This window comes from Poecilia reticulata, linkage group LG2, assembly GCF_000633615.1.
Source record: "Poecilia reticulata strain Guanapo linkage group LG2, Guppy_female_1.0+MT, whole genome shotgun sequence".
NCBI lineage: Eukaryota > Metazoa > Chordata > Actinopteri > Cyprinodontiformes > Poeciliidae > Poecilia > Poecilia reticulata.
Window position 1 is genome coordinate 11,213,034 of NC_024332.1, and position 20,555 is coordinate 11,233,588.

Genomic DNA, 20,555 nt, shown 5'->3' on the forward strand with positions numbered 1-20,555 from the left:
AATGAAAAAGCTAAATTAAAAAATGGTTAAATGAAAAATAGATTAATGAAAAGTGGGTAAATGAAAAATAGATTAATGAAAAAAGGGAAATTGAGAAATTGATAATATGAAAAATAAATAAATGAAAAAATGGGTTAATGAAAAAGCTAAATTATTTATTTAACAAATTATTTATTTATTTCACTCATTTTCTTCATTTTTTGATTTATTTTACTCATTTTTTATTTATTTCACCCATTTATTTATTTATTTAATTTTGGCTGAAATGGCTCTCCATAATGGCACCCACACTAGCAGTTTTGAGAGGCTTGTGTCACAAACTCCAAGATGTCTTCATGTCTCTGTCTGACTGCCCCCATCCCGCATCCCTGTGTCTCAATCATTCCTGTCTTGGATCTCCCTCTAATCATCGTTTTCCACCAGGACTCAGAGGAACTTACAGAAGATGAAAACAAACCTTCCACCTCGGCACAAACAAAAGCCACTGTTGGTAAGATGGCTATCCTGATCACAGCTATTACCTAAAACCAAACGTCCCCTCAGCTGTTCCAAATCCTGGTTTAGCCCCATTCAGTTTTTGGATTTTTCTACATCAGAGAGCATGTCTTCCTGAACTTTATTTTGACTACAAATCATCAAATCAGGTCAAATTTTATTTGTATAGCACATTTCAGCAGCAAGGCATTTCAAAGTGCTTCACATCACTAAACACAAAAACACTGCTCTTCAAATCGGCAGGAAAAAAAACAACACACCCCTTTTCAAACAACGGGGGGGACTCCAACTGGAAAGTCAAAAGTCTTTAGATGATGTAGGTCATAAAAATTTTGGATGCTTTTTCTTTAAAATACCTTGTAACCCACTCTGTATGTCATAAAGCTATATAGTAAATATTACTTATTGAAATGAATTCCTGAACTAAATGACTGAAACAAAATCCACAAATGGAGTCATCTTACTGAAAAAGGCCATTGAAGCTGTTAGCAGTTTTCATTTTTTAGTTTTTCATTTGAAGCATGAACAATGAAAAACAAAGACAAATTTGGTTTTTTGTTTTTCACTTATTACATCAACATAAAAACTTGGATAACAAACCGGTCTGTGGGTTCTTTTGGTTTAATAAACAAAAAATAAAGTCTGTTTTTTGTGTTTTCATTTTTTTGTTTCAAACCAAAAAAACTGAACTGCCTAAATGTACACAGACCTAAACATTTTCCTCTTTCCTTTTAGAGGATGGAGTCAGCCCAGGAGTACAGCAAGCCTTCGCTTCCATTCTGGGGGAAACGGCAGCAGCAGCATATTCAGAGGAGGAGGACAGCTTGAGCTATGTTGATGACAAAGATGATAGGGATTTCAATGTGGAGGAAGAAGAGGAGGCGAAGGGAGTGACCAAAGAGAGGAAGAGGAGGCTGAGGCAAGGAGGCAAAAGAGGCCTGAAGAGCAAGTTGGAAGAAGAGAAGGAGGAGGAGGAGGAGGAAGAGGAGGACATGACGGTGGGAGACGTGTTCAAGCTGGAGATGGAGCTGAACCGAGAAAACAGAAGGTTGATGAAGGTAATACGGAGAACAAAGATCACCTTGCCTCCTTTTTTACCTGTGTTTACTCACTATGTCTGTCCAGGGGCGTCGTCATGGCAGCAAGCTGCCTCAGGCTCTCAGGGGGCTGATGGGAGAGGCCAACATCCGTTATGCTCGGGGGGAGAAAGAGGACGCCATCGTGATGTGCATGGAGATCATAAGACAATGTCAGCAGCTGTTCATTTAACTCCCTTCATACAAGTAGATGATCTGACTCCTCACATGTCATATGTCCTTCAGCTCCTCTGGCCTATGAGCCATTCTCCACTCTGGCCATGATCTACGAGGACAATGGAGATGTGGACAAGGCGCTGCAGTTCGGGCTCATCGCTGCCCACCTCAACCCTTCAGACTGTGAGGAGTGGATCCGACTGGCCGACATGTCTCTCGAGCAGGACAACGTCCGGCAGGCCATCATCTGCTACACCAAAGGTGAGCCACCTCCGTCACTTCCTGTCCCTCACCTTTACCACCGTCTGATTCTCCATTACATTTGATGTTCCATTCAGTTTTTTTTCCACTTTTTTCCAAACGTTCCTCTTCTACAAAAAAGAGGAAGACCTGGTGCAGCTTTTGCGATAGTTGTAATAGTTTTGAATTGAGATTACACTACATATTTACATCTAGCTCTTTTCTTCCTGCCTGACATAAAATCAGTATAAACTTTTCTCGTTTTAGGTTGGTAATCATTATAGACTAAAATTTATAATGTGTGTAATAGATGAGAACTGCCTGATTTGGGTCAAATAGTAAAGTATGTAAGTAAATATTTATTTATAAATCGCTTTTCACAGACATGAAATCACGAAGCACTGTACTCTAAAAATCAATGTTAAATAATACAAAGAATAAAAGAAGCATAAGAAGCACAATAAAACTGGCAGAAAAAGTCTTTTTGATGTAATTGGGTCAGGTTATCTCACAGACATATTTTCAGCTCTGCCCACTTATTTTCAACACCATCTGTTTTATGAAGTGCACCAGTCCCTCCCACAGCTCAACACCCCCAAAACATGATACTGCCAGCCCTGTACTTCACAGTTAGGATGATGTCAGGCTTCCAAAAGTCTCTCTTTTTTCTGTAAATGGTCATTATAGTCAAACACATGGATTTTAGTTTCATCAGACCACAGGATGTGCCTGAAGTCTGACAAGGAAGTGGTGTGTTTGGAGGCATACTTGTGGATGTGTGTAATTACCTCAGATTTCTATGAAACTTGCTGCACGTATAGACAGAAACTGGTGGGAGGTCTTTGTTTTGATGCATTTATAGAACCTCACTGCAAAAACAACATTTTACCAGGTAGTTTTGGTCTAATTTCTAGCGAAAATCTTAGTACACATGAAATCGGACTAAACTGACTTACAAGTAACTTCAGCAATAAATCAGAGCTTGCTTTAAGTCAATAACTTCTTCAGCGGGCAGTAATATATAGTATTTTCCAGGCATGTAGTACCATTTTATAGCACAATAAAGTAATTTTGTAACATTCAGTTGTTATAAAAATGCTGGTTAAATCAAATATGACCTAAAAGAAATTTCACATTGTAGTTTAAAACCTTGAAATTGCTCTATTTAAAAACTCCTTGTCTTTCTGAAACTCCACCTTCAGGTAGTCATCACAACATTGCACCTCTGTTAACCCTTTAGAGGTCTACCCAAGCACTTAAAACAAGCGTATATATCTTACTGAAAAGTTACTTATAAGCTAGTTTTGCCTTATTTCAAGAGTGCTAAGATATTTGCATGGAAACTAGACTAAAAATACTTAGTAACATTTTGTGTTTTTGCAGTGCTGTTCATCACTTATCATAGGTAAGTAGGCCAATTCTAATTGGTAACATGAATAATATCTAAACATCAGTCAAATCTGTCTGAAGCCCAATCACATTCTGGTCTAAGCCGTGCTACGTAGGCGACAGTCAATGTGTTTAAAGTCATAGTGACCCCTGATTGACCTCTTTCCTGCAGCCATCAAGTATGATCCCACCAATGTCCGCTACCTGTGGGAACGCTCCAGCCTCCAGATGCGCTTGGGGGAGCACAAGCAGTGCATGGACGGCTACCGCAAGATCCTGTCTCTGCTGCCGCAGGAGGATGGGGAGCACTTCATGCAGTTATCCAAAGACATGGCTAAGTAATGGATTTTTTAGTACTGATTGCACATGCATCCAGCCAGGTAGGCAGCATTTCATCTGTTTGTGTTGCAGGAGTTACTATGAGAGCAATGACCTGCCCTCAGCACTGAGTGTGATAGAGGAAGGTCTGGTCCGACACCCTGGCTTGGTCAGCGATGACTTCCTCAACATGGCAGCTGAGCTCTACATTTGCAACCGCCAGTACAAGAAGACCCTGCAGGTTCAGATATTTGTCTATGCAATGGAGTGTCAGAGTAAAGTGTGTTCTATATCTAAGGTGTGTGTATCTGCTCTAGGTTCTGGTCAAATTTGCAGACATTGTGTTTATTCGAGCAGAGGCCCCATCAGAAAGCTCAGCTCTGTCTATGAAGGACATGGAGACAGAGGAGCAGCAGAAGGAAGGGGAAGAGGGCACAAAGTCAAACACTGCAGAGGACAACGGTGAGTTCATTACCCAACCTCTTTGTTTGTGTTCAGGCAGTATGCGTCTTTGTGGAAACAAAAATCTCATTGGCTCCTGCTTGGAAGTCTTCTTGCAGACTTTTGCTGTTAATTAAGCCTTCTTAATTAACATTAAAATTAAGAAACCAAAATTAAGAAACTTTGCTCCTGCAGCTTTATAATTCTGCAATGTCCAAAGACAACAACTTAGACAATATTTTCATAAGTGTTCTGATAAATTTTGTACATATTGGGGATGAAAGAAATAATCGGATTAATCATGATGAAATGATTATTGAAATAATCTAATTTACCAATCAACTAATTGTTAACTGGAGCAGACAGACTCTTTATGTAATATTGCTCTTGGACAGGATCTTTCTCTCTGACATCACTGTCAGACAGTCCAGCTCCACTCCAACGACGTTGCTGGCCTTCCAAATCAGAATGTTACGTCTACATGGATCGTTTGGGGGGTAAAATTAAAGGAGACCACACAAGGATTTTCTGACTTCAAGAAAAACAAATTTATTAAATTATACTACAAAATAAAACTTGAAAAGGAATACTTGAAATGATGAACCAAATTAGATTAATCCAAAACCCATAAATAACCCAAAATAAACCTAACAAAACCCAACCATAAGATACAAACCAAATCAAATGGGCTTCTGAGGAAGGAGAGGGAAAAGCCTCTGTCTATGCTGCATGTACGACAGCGTTAAAGCAGCAGAGCTGCAATCAGGTCAAAGCACACCTGCAGAAGGCCTGTCTCCAGAACAGGTGGGAAGCTATCAATGGCTTGGACTTTAGCCCGTACTGTCTACACTTGTCCTTGCCCTACAAGTTTTTCCAAATAAGTTAATGTAGCTCTTGCAAACTCATATTTTGCTAAGTTTACAGTTTGTTGAGCATCCTGAAGACACTGAAACAGTTGGCGGATGCGTAGCATGTGTTCAGTCCATGTGTCACTGAAGACCACTACATCATCCAAGTAGACAGCACAACCTTCCAGCCCGGCAACCACTTGGTTCATCAACCGCTGAAGTGGCAGATGCATTCTGAAGACCAAAACTTATTACAGTATAAGAGTATAATCAGGACGGTGTGATAAAGGAAGACACCTCTTGGGCTCGAGCAGACAAGGTTACTTGATATTAACCTTTGAGCAAATTGAATTTACTCACATACTTGGCAGTTCTAACACGATCAACACAGTCTTCCATCCGAGGAAGTGGGTAGGAGTCTGGTTTTCTAATGCTGTTGAGTTTCCTGTAATCAGTACAGAATCTATAAATACCATCAGTTTTTTTTAACCAACAAACATGGCAAGACCCAAATGGAGCAAGATGGTTTAGCCGGGCCATTCTGCAGCAAATACTGAATTTCTGACTCCAAAAACGTACTTTTTTCTGGAGGAACACGGTAGAAATACTGACAGATGGACGTAAAGGCAGATCTTCTTCCCTCTCTCTACTCAACTCTCAACTCTGTGCATTATGCTCACAATCCCTTCAGGGTTTGGTGAAAACGCTCTAGCGCCCCCTGGCTTTGAGCATGATAAGCACTGCTTTGTCAATGGACTACACCAAGTTGTTTCAAAATCTCAGCAAACATGCGTGAAGTAAAATTGATACCTCTGCCTATCTGAATTAACTTTGCAATCCCAAACACTGAAATGAAGTTAGACAAAGCTTTGATCTCCGACTTCGTTGTAACGGTTTTCAGAGCATATGCTGCAGGATAATGAGTGCTTTTACACATAACCATCAATAAATACACTGATCCTGACTTTGAAGGACTCAGTGGGCCAACACAGTCAATGATCAAGTGTTCAAAAGGCTTACCAGCTGCAAGTTGGGGAGAAAGGGGAGCTGGTTTCAAGTTTTGATTAGGTTTTCCAGTTAACTCTTAAGTGTGACAGGTTTTCACAAAATAAGGAACATTTTATTTCAGACGCGGCCAATAAAAATGACGTAAAAATCGATTAAGTTTTATTGACAGCAAGATGGCCAAACAATACTCCATGAGCAGTTTTTAAGACAAGGTTTCTGAACTTAACTGGAACTACAACTTGATAAACTGGACCAACAACATCCCCATCACCATAAGACAACCATTTATGTACCAATAGGTTGTCTTGTAGAAAATACCCACATGAGACATTTGTATCCTGTTCAGCTGAAGGTACTTGGTCAAACAAAGCAGCTAAGTTTGTGTTTTCTTGCTGGACAAAAATCATCTTACTGAGTGATAAAGCAACAGGAAGAGTTGGCAAACAGGCAGTCTTCTCAACAGAACCAGGCTTACCAGACTCAACCTCCTTATCAGCCAAAGAACTGTTAATGGTGTGAGTTACTGCACAAGAAGGAAATGCCTCAGGAAAGTCTTGAGCACATACGTCTGACACAGAAACAGATGGAGAAGCTCGGACCACTAGAGGTGCAACATATCACCACACACATCCACCTGCCAGAATGTTTTCTAGAATGAGAGAAACACCTTCTACAGGAAAAGAAGGATGAACACCTATCGTTACTTCTCCTTGTACCAGTTCTGACTGCAAGTAGATCCTATGGAGAGGCACAGAGAAAGTTTCCATCCCAATGCCTTTAATTAAGACACTACAACCAGTATCAGAACATGGAGAAAATGGCAAAACAGAATCCAATACGAAAGACTTGGATGCTCCGGTGTCACGCAGAATTTTCACAGCCACTTTATTTGAACTTCACTCAGAGAAACAAACCCATGTGTGATGAAAGGAGCGTAATCTTGTCCGACATCCTTCTCAAAAGTCTGGGGATCTGAATCAGTCAGTTCTGAAAAAGACTGAAAGTCGACAGGTGCAGCTAAAACAGTTGGTCTTACACTTTCAACTTTAGCTAGAGGTGTAGACTCCACTGAATGCAGCTGTGCAACACTGGCTAAAGCCACAGGTTTTTGATGATCCCGTTTACCCCTACTTGATTTAGTTTTGGTATTCAGCGGACACTCTTTTTTTTTAGTGTCCCTTCTGGTGACAATAATTACAAGGAAAAATTGTCACTAAGTCCACTTTAGATTTCAAAGTAGGATCCTATCTAGTTTTACTAGGAAACCATTCTTGGTGGGAATCTTTAAAGCTACGGCCACCTTTCAAATTATCCCTCACAGTTTTATGGGTTAGAACATACTCTTGCTAAGACAGCAGCTTTAGCAGCAGATTTTGCTTTTTGTTCTTTAACATATGTGGCAACTCAATCTGGAATAATGTTCTTGAACTGTTCCAACACCATTTTGAGTCAGCAGAAGCTGGTTATCCACTTCTGCTGATAACCAGCAATTAAACTATGTGTTTTGTTCTCTGACCAGATGAAAAGACCAGATCTTTTCAGCCTTCCTGCACTTCCTAAATTGTTGTCCATAATGTTCAGGAACCAGTTTATAAGCCTTCAAAACAGCTTCTTTAACAGATTTGTACACCTTTCTTTCAGCTGAAGTTGATGAAGCTTAGGCTTCTTGGGCCTTACCCACCAGCACACTTTGCAGCAGCATGGAGCAATCTAGATCACTCCAGTCATTGTCCTCTGCCATGTCCTCAAACAAAGAGAAAAACACATCAGGATCTYKTTCATTAAACYTAGGYAACAGCTTCAACATGTTAACCAAGTTATGTCCAGAAAACCCACCACCTTTGGGCAGATTAACAGATCCACCACTTAATCTGCCCTCAGACCTCAACTTCAGACGCTCAGCTTCCCAAGATCATTTTTTCACCTCCAACTCATGTGCCAACCTCTTTTCCTCTTGCTCACATGCCAGGCATTTTTTCCTGGAAAGCTAGTTTTGTCTCTCTTCAAGCTCATGTTCTAGCCGCAATTTTTCCAACTCAAACTGCATTTCAAACTCGGTTCTCTCAAACTGAAATTCTAATTGACAGACTTGAGAAACTGTTGGACACGACAATTCGTCCTCCAACCTTGAGGCAGTAGTTAAAGGATCTGAACCAAGGGAAGTTGGGTCTGTCACATCAGCATCTGAAAGAGGAATGGTAAAGACATTCAGTTTTAAAGGTTTGTCCTTAAAGAAGCTCATTAGCTGAGCTGAGGTAACTTTAGTTCTTTTGCAACTTCTAAATCAATTTTAAAGTGTTCAGCTACTTGAGAAATCTGCTTCTTTTTAAACTTTTCCAGCAGTTCTAAAGTTGGGGAAACCAAAAAAGAGCCCATTGTACCCATTTTCAAAAACAACCTCCAGAATAAAACGGGTCAGAAAATACCACATTTTTAACCAACAACCATAAGGAAGTGCATGACTGGTACAAACAAATGGCAAATCTCCATTTTCCAACAGCCAACTTTCTCCAGAACCCTGCAAGAAGAAAGGGCAGAGACCTACTGCAGCTGTAACTAAATATATGTATATAAATTAGCTATTTTTATCATTCCTAATAGAGTGAGTTGATGTAAATCAACATGCTAGTGATACCCCATATGCTACTTGAGGTAACCTTAACATTTGGACTAATGCATACTGAATGCATTTAGTCCTCGTTAAGCAGCGCAACACTGATTCAGATCAGAGTGCTGTGTTCCAACCCAGCATACTTTGGCATGCCTCTTTTAAATTTCTTCAGAAACTTTCTGGTTTAACTTTTTTCTCCCCTCTTCTATGTTCACTATCAAGTGCTTTAGCTATGAAACAAAATGAAAGAAAAAAAAAGACTTTCACAGGTAAGAGGATTGGGAAGTATAAGAACCATATTTTCTGCACTATAAGGCGCATCTAAACACCTTCAATTTCCTCAAAAGCCAACCGTGCACCTTATATATGAGCCGCAACTACGGTAAGCAGCCGTCGACTTCATTTCCCCCCTGAGAAGAAGAAGCAGCGGTGCATGCTGGGATAGTTGTCAGAAAGCTGGTTTGTTAATAAAGTTTGACTGACCTATCTACCTACTGACCATCTAGAAGGAGGTCGTCTGCAGGTCATTTAGCACCACATTTTCCATGAACATGCTGTGCGCAAACGGAGAAGGGTGACCATCGTCCGGCCACGCCCCGGCCCAGTCACAGAAGGCTCTCCTTGCCGACCGGAGTCGGATTGTTTTGTTRACATTYTTTATGTCAACAAAGTGGCTTTAGACATTGATCCGGGGTGCTTCAACTAGGCTTACCAAGGGACCAACCCTTATACATTTAAAGCCAGGGGGTTTAAATGTATAAGGGGGAAGAGAGACAGAGACTGCGGCGGCAGCCTGTCGGTTGGTCTGTGTTACCCAGAAGGCATTTGGGCACAATATCGCAACACCAACACCGTGAGTGAAACAATGACTGGGACAGCCTAGTATATAAAGTACTGGAGGACCACTTCTTTATTATTACACATCCACATTTGTAGAGAACGGACGGGACGGGTAGCAACCGTAACTGTAGAGTCTATGCGCCTTATAATGTGGTGCGCCTTATATATGAAAGCGTTTTAAAATAGGCCATTCATTTAAGGTGCGTCTTATAATCCGGTGCGCCTTATAGTGTCGAAAATACGGTAGTATTTGTAATTATGTGTCTGATGTTCCTGCAGATGAAATTCTGGATGTTCATGTTCCGGACAGTGTCCCAGTTGATCTCAGGGCCAAGCTCATTGTCTGCCTCATACAGCTAAATGTTTTCACACCGTCTGAGGTAAAGACAAGTCATCACTTTGTATCAGTCCACAGCTTAGAAACCATGAGCCCACTTTAGTGCAGGTTTTTTGTTTCTGCAGGGCTTAGTGTCGACTTTGATGGAGCAGAGTCCGGAGGAGATCGGGGACCTATACCTAGATGTGGCTGAAGCTTACTTGGAGCAGGGGCGCTACACGTCTGCTCTGCCTTTGCTATCGGCCCTCGTCGTCTCTGAGAAGTACGACCTAGCTGTGGTCTGGCTGCGGCACGCAGGTGGGAGCTTAGTCACTGACAGACTTAAAATGTCCTTCTGACAGACATAGACATAGGGTATAGATTTTTTTCATAATTCAGATCTGAATAGGTGAGGGCCAAAGTGATGAGTATAGTAAAAAAATTGTGATTAGGTCTCTTTCCTGTCTCGGTGTCTAATGTTCTGTTTCTCTCCCTTTTTTTTTTAATAGGCCAGTCACAATAACAAATTTTGCTAGACGATAAATTGTCTGACAAGTTATTGCAATAAACGATCATGTTGTTATTTTAAGACTCTTTTAGAGAACAAATATAAGAGTAATTACATAGCAATGCAATTACAGCCTCTTGAAGACCAATAAACTTTCTAACAAGCATTTCACATCTGAACTGGAAAACATTTTGAATGCCTGAAAAAAAATCAACTGAATACCCAAAACAACAAATTAAATGAAGGCTTTTTTCATCCAGCCTTTGGTAGAAGGAGCGATACAAATTTTAGTTATATCACATTTTCAGCAACAAGGCAATTCGAAGTGCTTTACATGAATTAAAAGGAAATACAAACAAAATAACAAACCAAAGGAAAGGGCACAAAAAAGAGGAAAGGACACATTAATGCAAATGGCAACATTCACGCAAAACAAAGGGGCAAAACGGAGACATGAGTGAAGGCAGTGACGTCAAAGGGCCATGAAATCAGGTGGCTGAGTCTCCTGGCGAAGTCCGATAGAGGTGTTGTTTGTCGAGGAATGATGTCCTTGGGAGCGCTCAGCTCCACAGCTCTATGGTTACAGGAGGGGGTGAGGTGGGAATGAACATTATGTTTACATATCTTCAAGGAGATTGGAGATATGCAGCCCTTCCAAGGCCACACGGGGGAAGCCAATTCAGAAGCAGAATGTCTTAGGTTGGGAAGATTATAAATTTCAATCTTCCCTAAAGTCTCTCCGATACATCTCAGTTCCCAATCATCCAAATTAGTTTGGTCGTTCCACTGAGCCGAAACTAGCAGCTTCTCCAAGATCGATTCCAACTTGTTAGAGAGTTTTAGAGTCCTTGTCTCTGTCCACACCAACAGTCTGAGTGTTTGCTAGTTTGGCCAAGTCCGTCACAAATTTGTCGATAATCCAGGAATCCACAAGCTTCAAACAGCAGAAATCCTGTTATCATGAATAAATCCAGGGTGAATCCTGCCGGGTGTGTCCCCGCAGGACAAGAGGCTCTCCTGTGTCCAGACTTCCTGTCAAAAATTTGATCAATTGCATTGACAGACCGGTTGACCAGATCCATAATTTGTAGATTTGGATGATGTGCAAAGAGAAACTCTAAGAATATAGAAAAAGACAGGACAAAACAAAGCAAGCAAGGCAGGCATGGCAGGGAGGGAGCAGAGGAAAAAAGCATCCGCCTTCATTGAGAGCAGAGGAAAGTCAGCATCTCAAGTAAGGGGCTATTTATCAGAAGACCTAAAGATAATACTCAGGGAGGATCAGGGTTGTATTTATCACACCAGAGACAGAAAAATAGTGCAAAAGGTGATTTATATTGTACTTGGAAAAATTATTTACAATATATACAGGATAAACTTTCATCAAATAAAGGGTTCAATTTTCCATTAACCACAAACCTTTCCAAATAAATTGATGATTAATTCCTTCAAAAATGTCCATATGTCCATAACTCCTGCACGAGTAATAATAGTCCCGTTCAGTTTAAACGATCACCAGTCAAGGAATCAAAAGACTGAATCAGTCTTTAGCAGGTCCAACAGGTATTGATTGTATCCTGTCCCCACAGGCTACAGATGGAAATCCACCAGTTGAACTTCCAGGTTTCTTGGGCCGAAAAGCTAGTAGTAGCTCACCATCAAATGGGGACCTGGCCAGCAAAAACAGGACCAACATTCAGTCCATTTCCTCTTAATATTAGTCAATATCATGTCAATATTAATACCATAACCACACAATTAACGTAAATATGCATGTAAATGATTCACTTAACTGGTTATCTTAACCCAATACACTGACAATAATTCAAATAAAGTACTCCTTATTTTCAGTAATATTAGAATTAAATGTTAAATATTTAACCTTCGGAGAATATGTAGCTCTCTTTCATCAAAAAATATTAACTAAATGGTCATCAACAAAAACATAGCATCAGCCTTAATATACCATGCTAATGTTAGCATTAGCATGCTCTAAACAATGAGACAAACACTCACCAGTTAACTTATTCCAATTTTTAAGCCCAAGAAAACCCATTCTTTTGAAGATTTGAGGCATCTAGATACTGCAAGGTGCATCATTAGGAACATAATAATCAAAAATGAAAAGCAAATGATTTAATGCCCACCTGCAGCGTCCCACCCTAAACTTCCTTATCCACCATATTCTCTTGGAGACCAAACAATTGGCCCCACTCTACTTTTAAAAACTCAAATCCCACAAAGTCTTGCAGGATTTTATACTTAGTCCTAGAATGGTGGGCAGGATTAAAAAAATACAAAGGGAGACTTAACCTCAATTATCAAAAATATCTGGGCTCCCCCCAAATAACCTTACTTTCTTCTTTCCTTCTTTATGTCATTCCTTCTTTTAATTTTTCCTACTTTCTATTTTTCTCCTTTCTCCTTTCCTGCATCCTACCCCCATTCTTTCATTATCTTCCTTCTTGCAAGTCTGGAAAAGTCTGAAATTTTTATATAAAAATTAGTTGGAAGCCTGTTTGGATGTAATGTGTTTTCTTTGCAGGAGGACATTTGCAGCATTTCTACTGACCATATAATTGTGCAATTTGACATTGCACTAAAAAAACCAAATCATATCTTATTCACGTATGATTTTATTTGCTTTTCTGAATTACAAAATTGTATTTTTTTTTATGACATTACTGGAATATTGAGCGCATTTGTAATGGAAGCGCAGCTTGTGTGTTTTCAAGTGATGTCCCCTGCTTGTGTCACAGAGTGTCTTAAGGCTCTGGGCCACATGAAGGAGGCAGCAGAGAGCTACACCAAGGTGGTGGAAATGGCCCCGCTGCACCTAGAGGCCCGGCTGTCTCTTGCCACGGTGCAGCAGCAGCTGGGGCGGATGGACTGTGCTCTGAAAGCGTTGGAGTCCATGTATGATAGTGACACGCTGGCCCAGGATTCATCTGCTGCACAGAAGGTCAGGCTGTGTTCTTTGTATGTCCTTTTTATGTCTGCTGAATTAGGGATGTTTTTGTTGGGGGAGCATCTAAGAGTCTTTCTGTCAAACTGTGGTCCCTGGACCACTGGTGCTCTACTGATGCCCCCTAGTGGTCTGTAAGATACTGCATGTAAAGATCTATTTATTTGCCGTGACGTGAACTCAAAGTGCGACGCATACAGTTAGCTTACCAAAGGGTTTTGATTAAAAATAAAAATGACTAATAACTGGCTTTAAACCAGATTACTCAAAAGAAAAACTTAAGATACCGGTGGAAAGAAAACAACACCACGACTATGTATGTGATCACAGGAAGCCAAGTCATAACCTGCTGAGAGGATCGATTCATTCATGAGCGATTCGTTTTTTTTGAATGGCTCGATGCCGTGAACGGTGGGGCTCCAGTATTGGTTAGTGACAACTGTTCTTTGTTTTTTAGAACTTTGCTTGCGTATAATGTACTTGCACATCAACAGCTATTGTTGTTTTTATTTCAATAAAAGTGATTAAATTAACTTAATTAAATGCAATGGTGCAGAAGAGGAAATACAAACAAAATAACAAACCAATGTTATTTTGTTTGTATTTCCTTTTAACTCATGTAAAACACTTAGAATTGCCTTGTTGCTGAAAATGTCCTATATAAATAAAATGAACTTATCCTACCTTACCAAAGGAACGAGCAAAAGAAGAAATAGAATCTAATAATTTTGATCCAAAATATATAAACTAGATCATGTACATCAGCTCAGGTATTTTTATTTTTTTTAATTTCCTATAAAGTTCTAGAAATGGAAAATATTTAATTGCCATCCAGGCCAATTGTGTGTGTTGTAATGGTAGGAATTGAAGCTGCTGCTGCATCGCTCCACGCTGCTCAAGACGCAGGGTAAAATGGAGGATTATCTGGATGCTATGATCACCATGATCTCTATGCTTCTCAAGGTAACTCTTGTCTAAGCCTGTTGCAATAAGCAAATAATCTATTAATCGCATGATAAATTAGAAGGAGCTTGATCATTTCTATTCTGATAATGTTTTTTGAAGGGCACTTTTGTTTACAGAGACATTACCTATTTTATTGATTGTTTCAGTTATGCTAGTGCAGAGGTTGCGCTAGACTTTTTGTTCATCAGTTTGACTGACAGGATGAAACATACAGTGCCTTGCGAGAGTATTTGGCCTCCTTGAACTATTCAACCTTTTGCTGCTTTTCAGGCTTCAAACATAAAGATCTAAAATTATTATTATTTTGTGAAGAATCAACAATAATTGTGACACAATCGCAAGGTGGAACTAAATTTGAAAAGATGATATTTCTGCAGCTCGAGCAGCACAAGGTGGAGCCATGTGCACATTTACTTGTTCAGCACACTGCGCTTGTTAGTCTAATTAACTCATTACATTTCTTTAACAAGGTTAACTGTCTACTCCACAGTTTAAACAATAAACAGATTACCACAACGTAGCTTTCTCTTTAGATTTCTCTGTTCTGGATGTACTGTAGGCTTGTAAAATGCATCACTTCAGCCAAAGTTTGGAATGTGCTTTTTAACCATTCACACTCCAAAGCGTCTTGTCGGCTCGCCGTCAGCAGGATGCATTTACTTCAGTGTCCATGTCAGAGATGATATTCAGAAGAGATGTTTTTTATTGATTGATTTATTTACCTCCGCAATGTGCAAAGAATTGAAAGTGTCCCACGTCTCCACCAATAGTCAAGGGTGTGAATTGTAACTTGTCAAAATGAAGGACGAGCTTCAGTTTTTTCCGTCAGTTTAAGAAAAATTCTGATCAAATATGGAAAATATTTACTGTATTTGACCACATTTACCATATTTACCCTGCAACCCCTCGTGTGGCATTTATTTCCATTTTTATTTATTGATTTTGGTTGTTGTTTTATTTTGAATATTTAAAATGACTTCCAGTTCCAGTGCTGAGTTCTTTACAAACACTTTATTAGTCTTTGAGAGGGCAAACTTGTTTTATTGTGCCATTATTAATATATTACCTAAAAATGGTCTCAAAACATTATAGGTTACTGTAATAATTACTGGGATCATTTATTGTCCAGTAAAATCCACTGTGGCAGGACAAATCCTCTCACTCCCAGCATTTGAAGCATGTCAAATAACATGTGATGGTGTGTTTCCAGGTTGCTATGCAACGGGCCAAGGTGTGTGTTCGTTCTGTAACTCTAGCAGGACAGAACCACCTGAGACTTGTGAAGATTGAAGACATGCTGCCAGAAATCGCCGACCATGAAAGTGCCTATCTGGACAACATGTGTATGTAGACAGATAAACTGGAATCATTTGAATCTTCCACATTTTTCCCAGATCCTTAGGCAGGTTGTTCTAAAACACCTTCTTATCTAATCTTTGTGCTCAGGTAAAACCAACGTTTTATCCAAAGACGACTGGTGGCAGCTGTTGCTCAGCTGCCTGCTGGGGCTGTGTGACCTGCAGCGTTACGAGGAGGTGGATCTCCTCGTGGAGTCGGCCATGGAGTTCTACTCCTTCTATGACAACAAGCCCAGGAGGAAGGAACTGGAGTTCTTTGGCCTCTCTGCCACCGTCCTAAACCAAAACTACTATAAGGCATACAACTACATCAGGTGCAGATGGAGAAATAAAAGCAGAGTAATGTATACTGTGGCATAAAGGGTTTATTGATTTTAGTTTTTTCTTCATCAGATTAATGCTTATAGAAAACGTAGATCTACCTCAGTTTTGGAACATTTTTCATCAGGTATCTTTCCTTATCTCTGTTTTCACATATTGGATAAAATGCCAGGTACATGTTGCAGTATATTACCTGATTGTTTCTTTCTCACTAGCTGACAATATCGTCCCAGCACCAGCGCCACCACCGCTTCTGTCTGCGGCTGCTGTTGAAGCATCCTGACAACCATGCGCTGTGTGTTCTCTGCGGACACAACGCCATGGTGTCTGGAAGCTTCAAGCATGCTCTAGGTACGCCAGGCTAGAATACATTAGCATTATTTAGGAGTTGGTAGATTTGCAAATGGTGCTACCTTATTTTATGAATAACTACGTCTTGAGGTGGAAATGGGAGTAAATAAGAGGTCCCTGTATTTTATTCCCTCCTAAAAATGTATTTGAGAAAGAATATTAACACAATGCAGCATGACGTCATGTCCACAAGATCCCGCCTCCTCCAATCTCTGTACTGGAAGGCAAAAAAGTTCTCACCGATGATTACGACCATTGGCTTTAGCTGTTGAGTTGTCAACAAAACAGACTAAATCTTAAATGCACTGATGTATAAAAGAAAAAGGGACACAGTGCTTTGCTGCTGATTGCCAACTCTGACAACTAGATAACATGTAGATGTTGATGTGTTTCGGTTCAGTTAAAACAGATCATCAGTAGAGCAGGTGTTTAAATGAATTAACCCTAATCAACCATAGCCATGGCTGTGGTACTGCAGTGGTAGCTAATCTACAGCAATCACTCAATCGCAAAATAAACATCAAGCCTGAAAACATAAAAGTGTTACGGACTGAATGTTCTGTTTGTGTTTTTTGGCGTTGAATCCTGAAACTTCAGTTGCTCTGGGAAGTTTGTCTGCATACAGACTCTTTGCAGACACAGAGAGCGAGAAGAAAGAGTAGTTTTGAGTTATTCTCCATGGTTTTTTTCTGCATTATTTTCCCTTTGCTGTGGAACTCGGCACTAAATTAATAATGCATAAATCTTCAGGTTTCATTTTGTTAACAGAATTGTTCTACCACCATCGAGTGGTTATGGATGGCAAGCAAAAGGCTTTTTCTTTTCTCCTGCAGCATTGTGCACATGTGCAAAATTTCCAGATGTAAATAACGTGCTACATGTGTATAACGTATATTACCCATGTTGGTAAGAATGTACTGGTATCTGAAACATCAGACTCATTAATCCTGCTGGGATATTGATGAAYTTATCAGTAAATGTGATTCTGTAATTATTGCATTTTAAGCTACATGGCCTGCCTCAGACTGGAACAGTGCATAACATCATGTTGATCATCTACAAGTTCTACTTGGACTAAACTTATATTTTATCCCAACCGATTTCTTGTCTGAGTTCCTGTAAGGACTTGGGGAAAGTCCTTACAGGATATATATGGATATATTATATTATATATTATATTGCATTTATATCCAGATTATGAATAATCTGGATAGAATTAAAAGTTGTAAGCATCAATCAGTTTTGACCGAAAACATTCCTCGACTAGAAAGCTTAACATGAAGAGTGGCTTTATTTTTCGACACCAAAGTGAGTCTGAGCATCCGTCAAAATGTAACAAAAGAAATGCTTCGCTGGAAGAACAGTCAAGTTATGTACTGGCCCAGCCAAAGTTCAGAAGTAAATCTGATGAAAAATCTTTATCACTTGAAGTCTGTGGACAACTTCTGTCCACACAGTCTGAGAGATTTGCAGAACTTTGACGTTCTTGTTTACTCTCCACACTGCACCTCACTCATACACTGAGTGAGAAGAAAAGCAAACAAAAAAGTAGACAATATGAACAGAAATCAACTTCCTTATAGGAAACCTCTTTCCTATGTTACAAAATTCAACATTTTACAAGTTTTAATCTTTTAGTTGTTTTTATTGCTATAAATACCCGTCTATATTTGTAACCGGGTAAACATTATATATTTGATCAATTTTCACTATAAAATGAAGCAGCTTGTACCATGTTGAATTAAATTTGAAGAAAAGATGCTTTTTTTCTAAAAAATTTCAAGATTAGCATTTTAAGTAACAGAATTCCTAAACTACATCAAATGCAGAATACAGACAGGCTCAGTGGGGAAATATTTCGATTTTGATCAGTGCAGACTTGACTTTGACTTGGAACAAAAGACTTGTTAAAAAATGTTCTATAAACATCTCTGGCTCCTGTTTTGTTAATTTGTCTAATGGACTTGTTATTTAAACGTAATACATATCTTGTTGAATTTGGAACATGCTTTTAAATGATTTGTTGTCTCATTCTTTTTACCCAGAAACCTGACATTTTAGCAGGTGCATGTAGACAGTATATTTAGGTAAAAATGCTAATGAAGTTCCTCCATTGTAATATGCTGAAAGTGTTTCATATGTTTGTGTTTTTCAGGTCAGTACGTTCAGGCTTTAAAGACCCACCCAGAAAACCCACTGCACAGCCTTTATGTGGGTCTCACTTTTTTCCACATGGCATCCCAGAAGTATGTAGCCAAACGTCATGCTTTAGTACTGCAGGTACATGTTGTTCCAGTTCATCTTGCTCTGGTTGTTTCCCTTACTCTTCCTGCAGCTGATTGGGGTTTTTAGAATTTTGTCTTGGTGTTTGTAGGGATTTTCCTTCTTGTGGCGATACGTGGAGCTGCGTGGAGAGTGTCAGGAGAGCATGTACAATCTGGGCCGAGCTCTGCACCAGATGGGCCTCACACATTTGGCCATACATTATTACCAAAAGGCGTTGTCGCTACCTGCATGGAAACTGGATGTAGGTGAACTACACAGCTGGACGTTTTGAATGAAGTTGTATTACGACAATAAAGTCAAAATAATACGAGAAAGTCATAGTATTACGAGAATAGCCATAAAATTATAACTTTATTCTTGCAATATTATGACTTTATTCTCGTAATAATAAAGTCATTATAAAACACAAGTAAAGTCATAATATTGTGAGAAAAAAGTCAAATGAGAATAAAGTTGTATATGAGAATACAGTCATTACAATCTTATTCTGGTAATATTAAAACTTTATTCTCATAATACAACTTTAGTCTTTCATTGTTTGAAGTTTATTCTCTTTAGTTTATTCTTGTAATTTTATGACGTTCTTGAAATTAATTTTTTTCTTAATACGGCTCTAGTCTATCATATAATTGAAAGTTCATGACGATGGTCTGACTGTTTAAATGTAAACTTCTCTTTCCTCTTGTAGGGAATTTCAGAAGATCAGGTTGATTTGAGGAGAGAGATTGCTTTTAACTTATCACTCATCTATCAGGCCAGTGGGAACACGGCGATGGCGCGGCAGCTCATCAGAACTCATTGCACTATGTGATGAGGTGCTATATCTATAAAGCACTTTCAAATGTGGGGATTTCTGATTTTACCTGCAGGGAAAATGTTAAGACAACTTTGTTTGTTTTTAATTGTAAAACAACAGTACAAAGTTCCAATATTGTAAATAAAATAAATGTAATTTGTACTTTGTCATACCTATGGCTACTTTTGAATTTTCTCTCGTCATTGATTGTGGCCCGCGGAACGATTTTGTGCAGCCCTTGACCATTGTTTTAGGAATGGTCAAAATTTGGTTTGTCATCTCTGATGTTGATGCAGATAACATGTAAAAGAAAATTTTACCCTGCAATTTTCACAAATGTAGGGCCTTTATGCAACACAATGTCTGCATTGTGGTACACTAGTTCAATACAATTTCTTTTTTTAAAGGTTTTATTGCCTCTAGTGGCCTTTATTTAATGGTGAATTGACAGGAAAGTGAGTAATGAGAGAAGGGGAAGACATGGGGCAAAGGTCATCAGGCAGGGAATCAAACCTGCAACAGCCGTGTTGAGGACTAAGGCCTCCTTATGTGGGTTGGGTTTAACCCCTGCGCCACCACAACACCCCACACAATTCTTTTTTTAATGAATTTTTCATAGTCACATTACAGACACAAACTTCAGTGCATTTTGTTGAGTGAAAGACCAACACAAAGTAGCGTACAGTTCTGAGGTTTAATTTGCTGTACCACCTCACAGGTGACCTGATACTATTTGAAGTCACCAAGGAAATCGTCACAGGTAGATTAGATAAAAAAAGTTGCTAGCAATGTGAATCTTTCAGTGTGTAGCGATTCAGGCTTTACAGTCATGATTCTATTCAGAATACATTTTTGATTTGGAATGTTTTTTTTTTATTCAGAAAACAATGTTTCTATTCAAACCTTCTAGAGATTCTTTAAATTATGTGACTGATGAGATGAAAAAAGTGTAAACATAGAACATTTATTCTAAAATAGCGGTTCTCAACGTGGGCGGTACCGCCCCCCAGGGGGCGTTCAGAGGATGTGGGGGGGCGCTGGCTGACATTTTTACAAAAGGGGGGCGCTGGGATGCCTTTGGGGGGCGTTTGGTCGAAGGTAAACTTTACACCTTAAATGCACAACAATACCAGTTTAGACTTTGAGCAACTTGGTAAAACTGTATTGTGTAACATTAAATCATGCCTGGCTGCAGCTGTATCGATGGCAGCTCTTCTTCTATTCAGTGTTTGTTAGCTTCTGTTA

The 20,555-nt window shown here is 39.4% G+C and overlaps 1 protein-coding gene across 1 annotated transcript in view; it reads left to right on the forward strand.

Moving 5' to 3' along the window:
- Window positions 1-19,720, forward strand: part of gtf3c3 (general transcription factor IIIC, polypeptide 3) — a 26,529-nt gene extending 6,809 nt beyond the window's left edge. The window contains exons 2-19 of the mRNA XM_008430591.2: window positions 424-490; window positions 1,231-1,553; window positions 1,621-1,744; window positions 1,818-2,009; window positions 3,550-3,715; window positions 3,789-3,936; window positions 4,013-4,157; window positions 9,723-9,823; window positions 9,906-10,077; window positions 13,027-13,229; window positions 14,094-14,195; window positions 15,409-15,541; window positions 15,645-15,870; window positions 15,950-16,004; window positions 16,093-16,228; window positions 18,384-18,508; window positions 18,603-18,755; window positions 19,203-19,720. Of these exons, the coding sequence (XP_008428813.1) occupies window positions 424-490; window positions 1,231-1,553; window positions 1,621-1,744; window positions 1,818-2,009; window positions 3,550-3,715; window positions 3,789-3,936; window positions 4,013-4,157; window positions 9,723-9,823; window positions 9,906-10,077; window positions 13,027-13,229; window positions 14,094-14,195; window positions 15,409-15,541; window positions 15,645-15,870; window positions 15,950-16,004; window positions 16,093-16,228; window positions 18,384-18,508; window positions 18,603-18,755; window positions 19,203-19,325 (2,694 nt within the window). The 3' untranslated portion in view covers window positions 19,326-19,720. The remainder of the gene's footprint in view (window positions 1-423; window positions 491-1,230; window positions 1,554-1,620; window positions 1,745-1,817; window positions 2,010-3,549; window positions 3,716-3,788; window positions 3,937-4,012; window positions 4,158-9,722; window positions 9,824-9,905; window positions 10,078-13,026; window positions 13,230-14,093; window positions 14,196-15,408; window positions 15,542-15,644; window positions 15,871-15,949; window positions 16,005-16,092; window positions 16,229-18,383; window positions 18,509-18,602; window positions 18,756-19,202) is intronic.
- The last annotated feature ends 835 nt before the right edge of the window (window positions 19,721-20,555 follow it).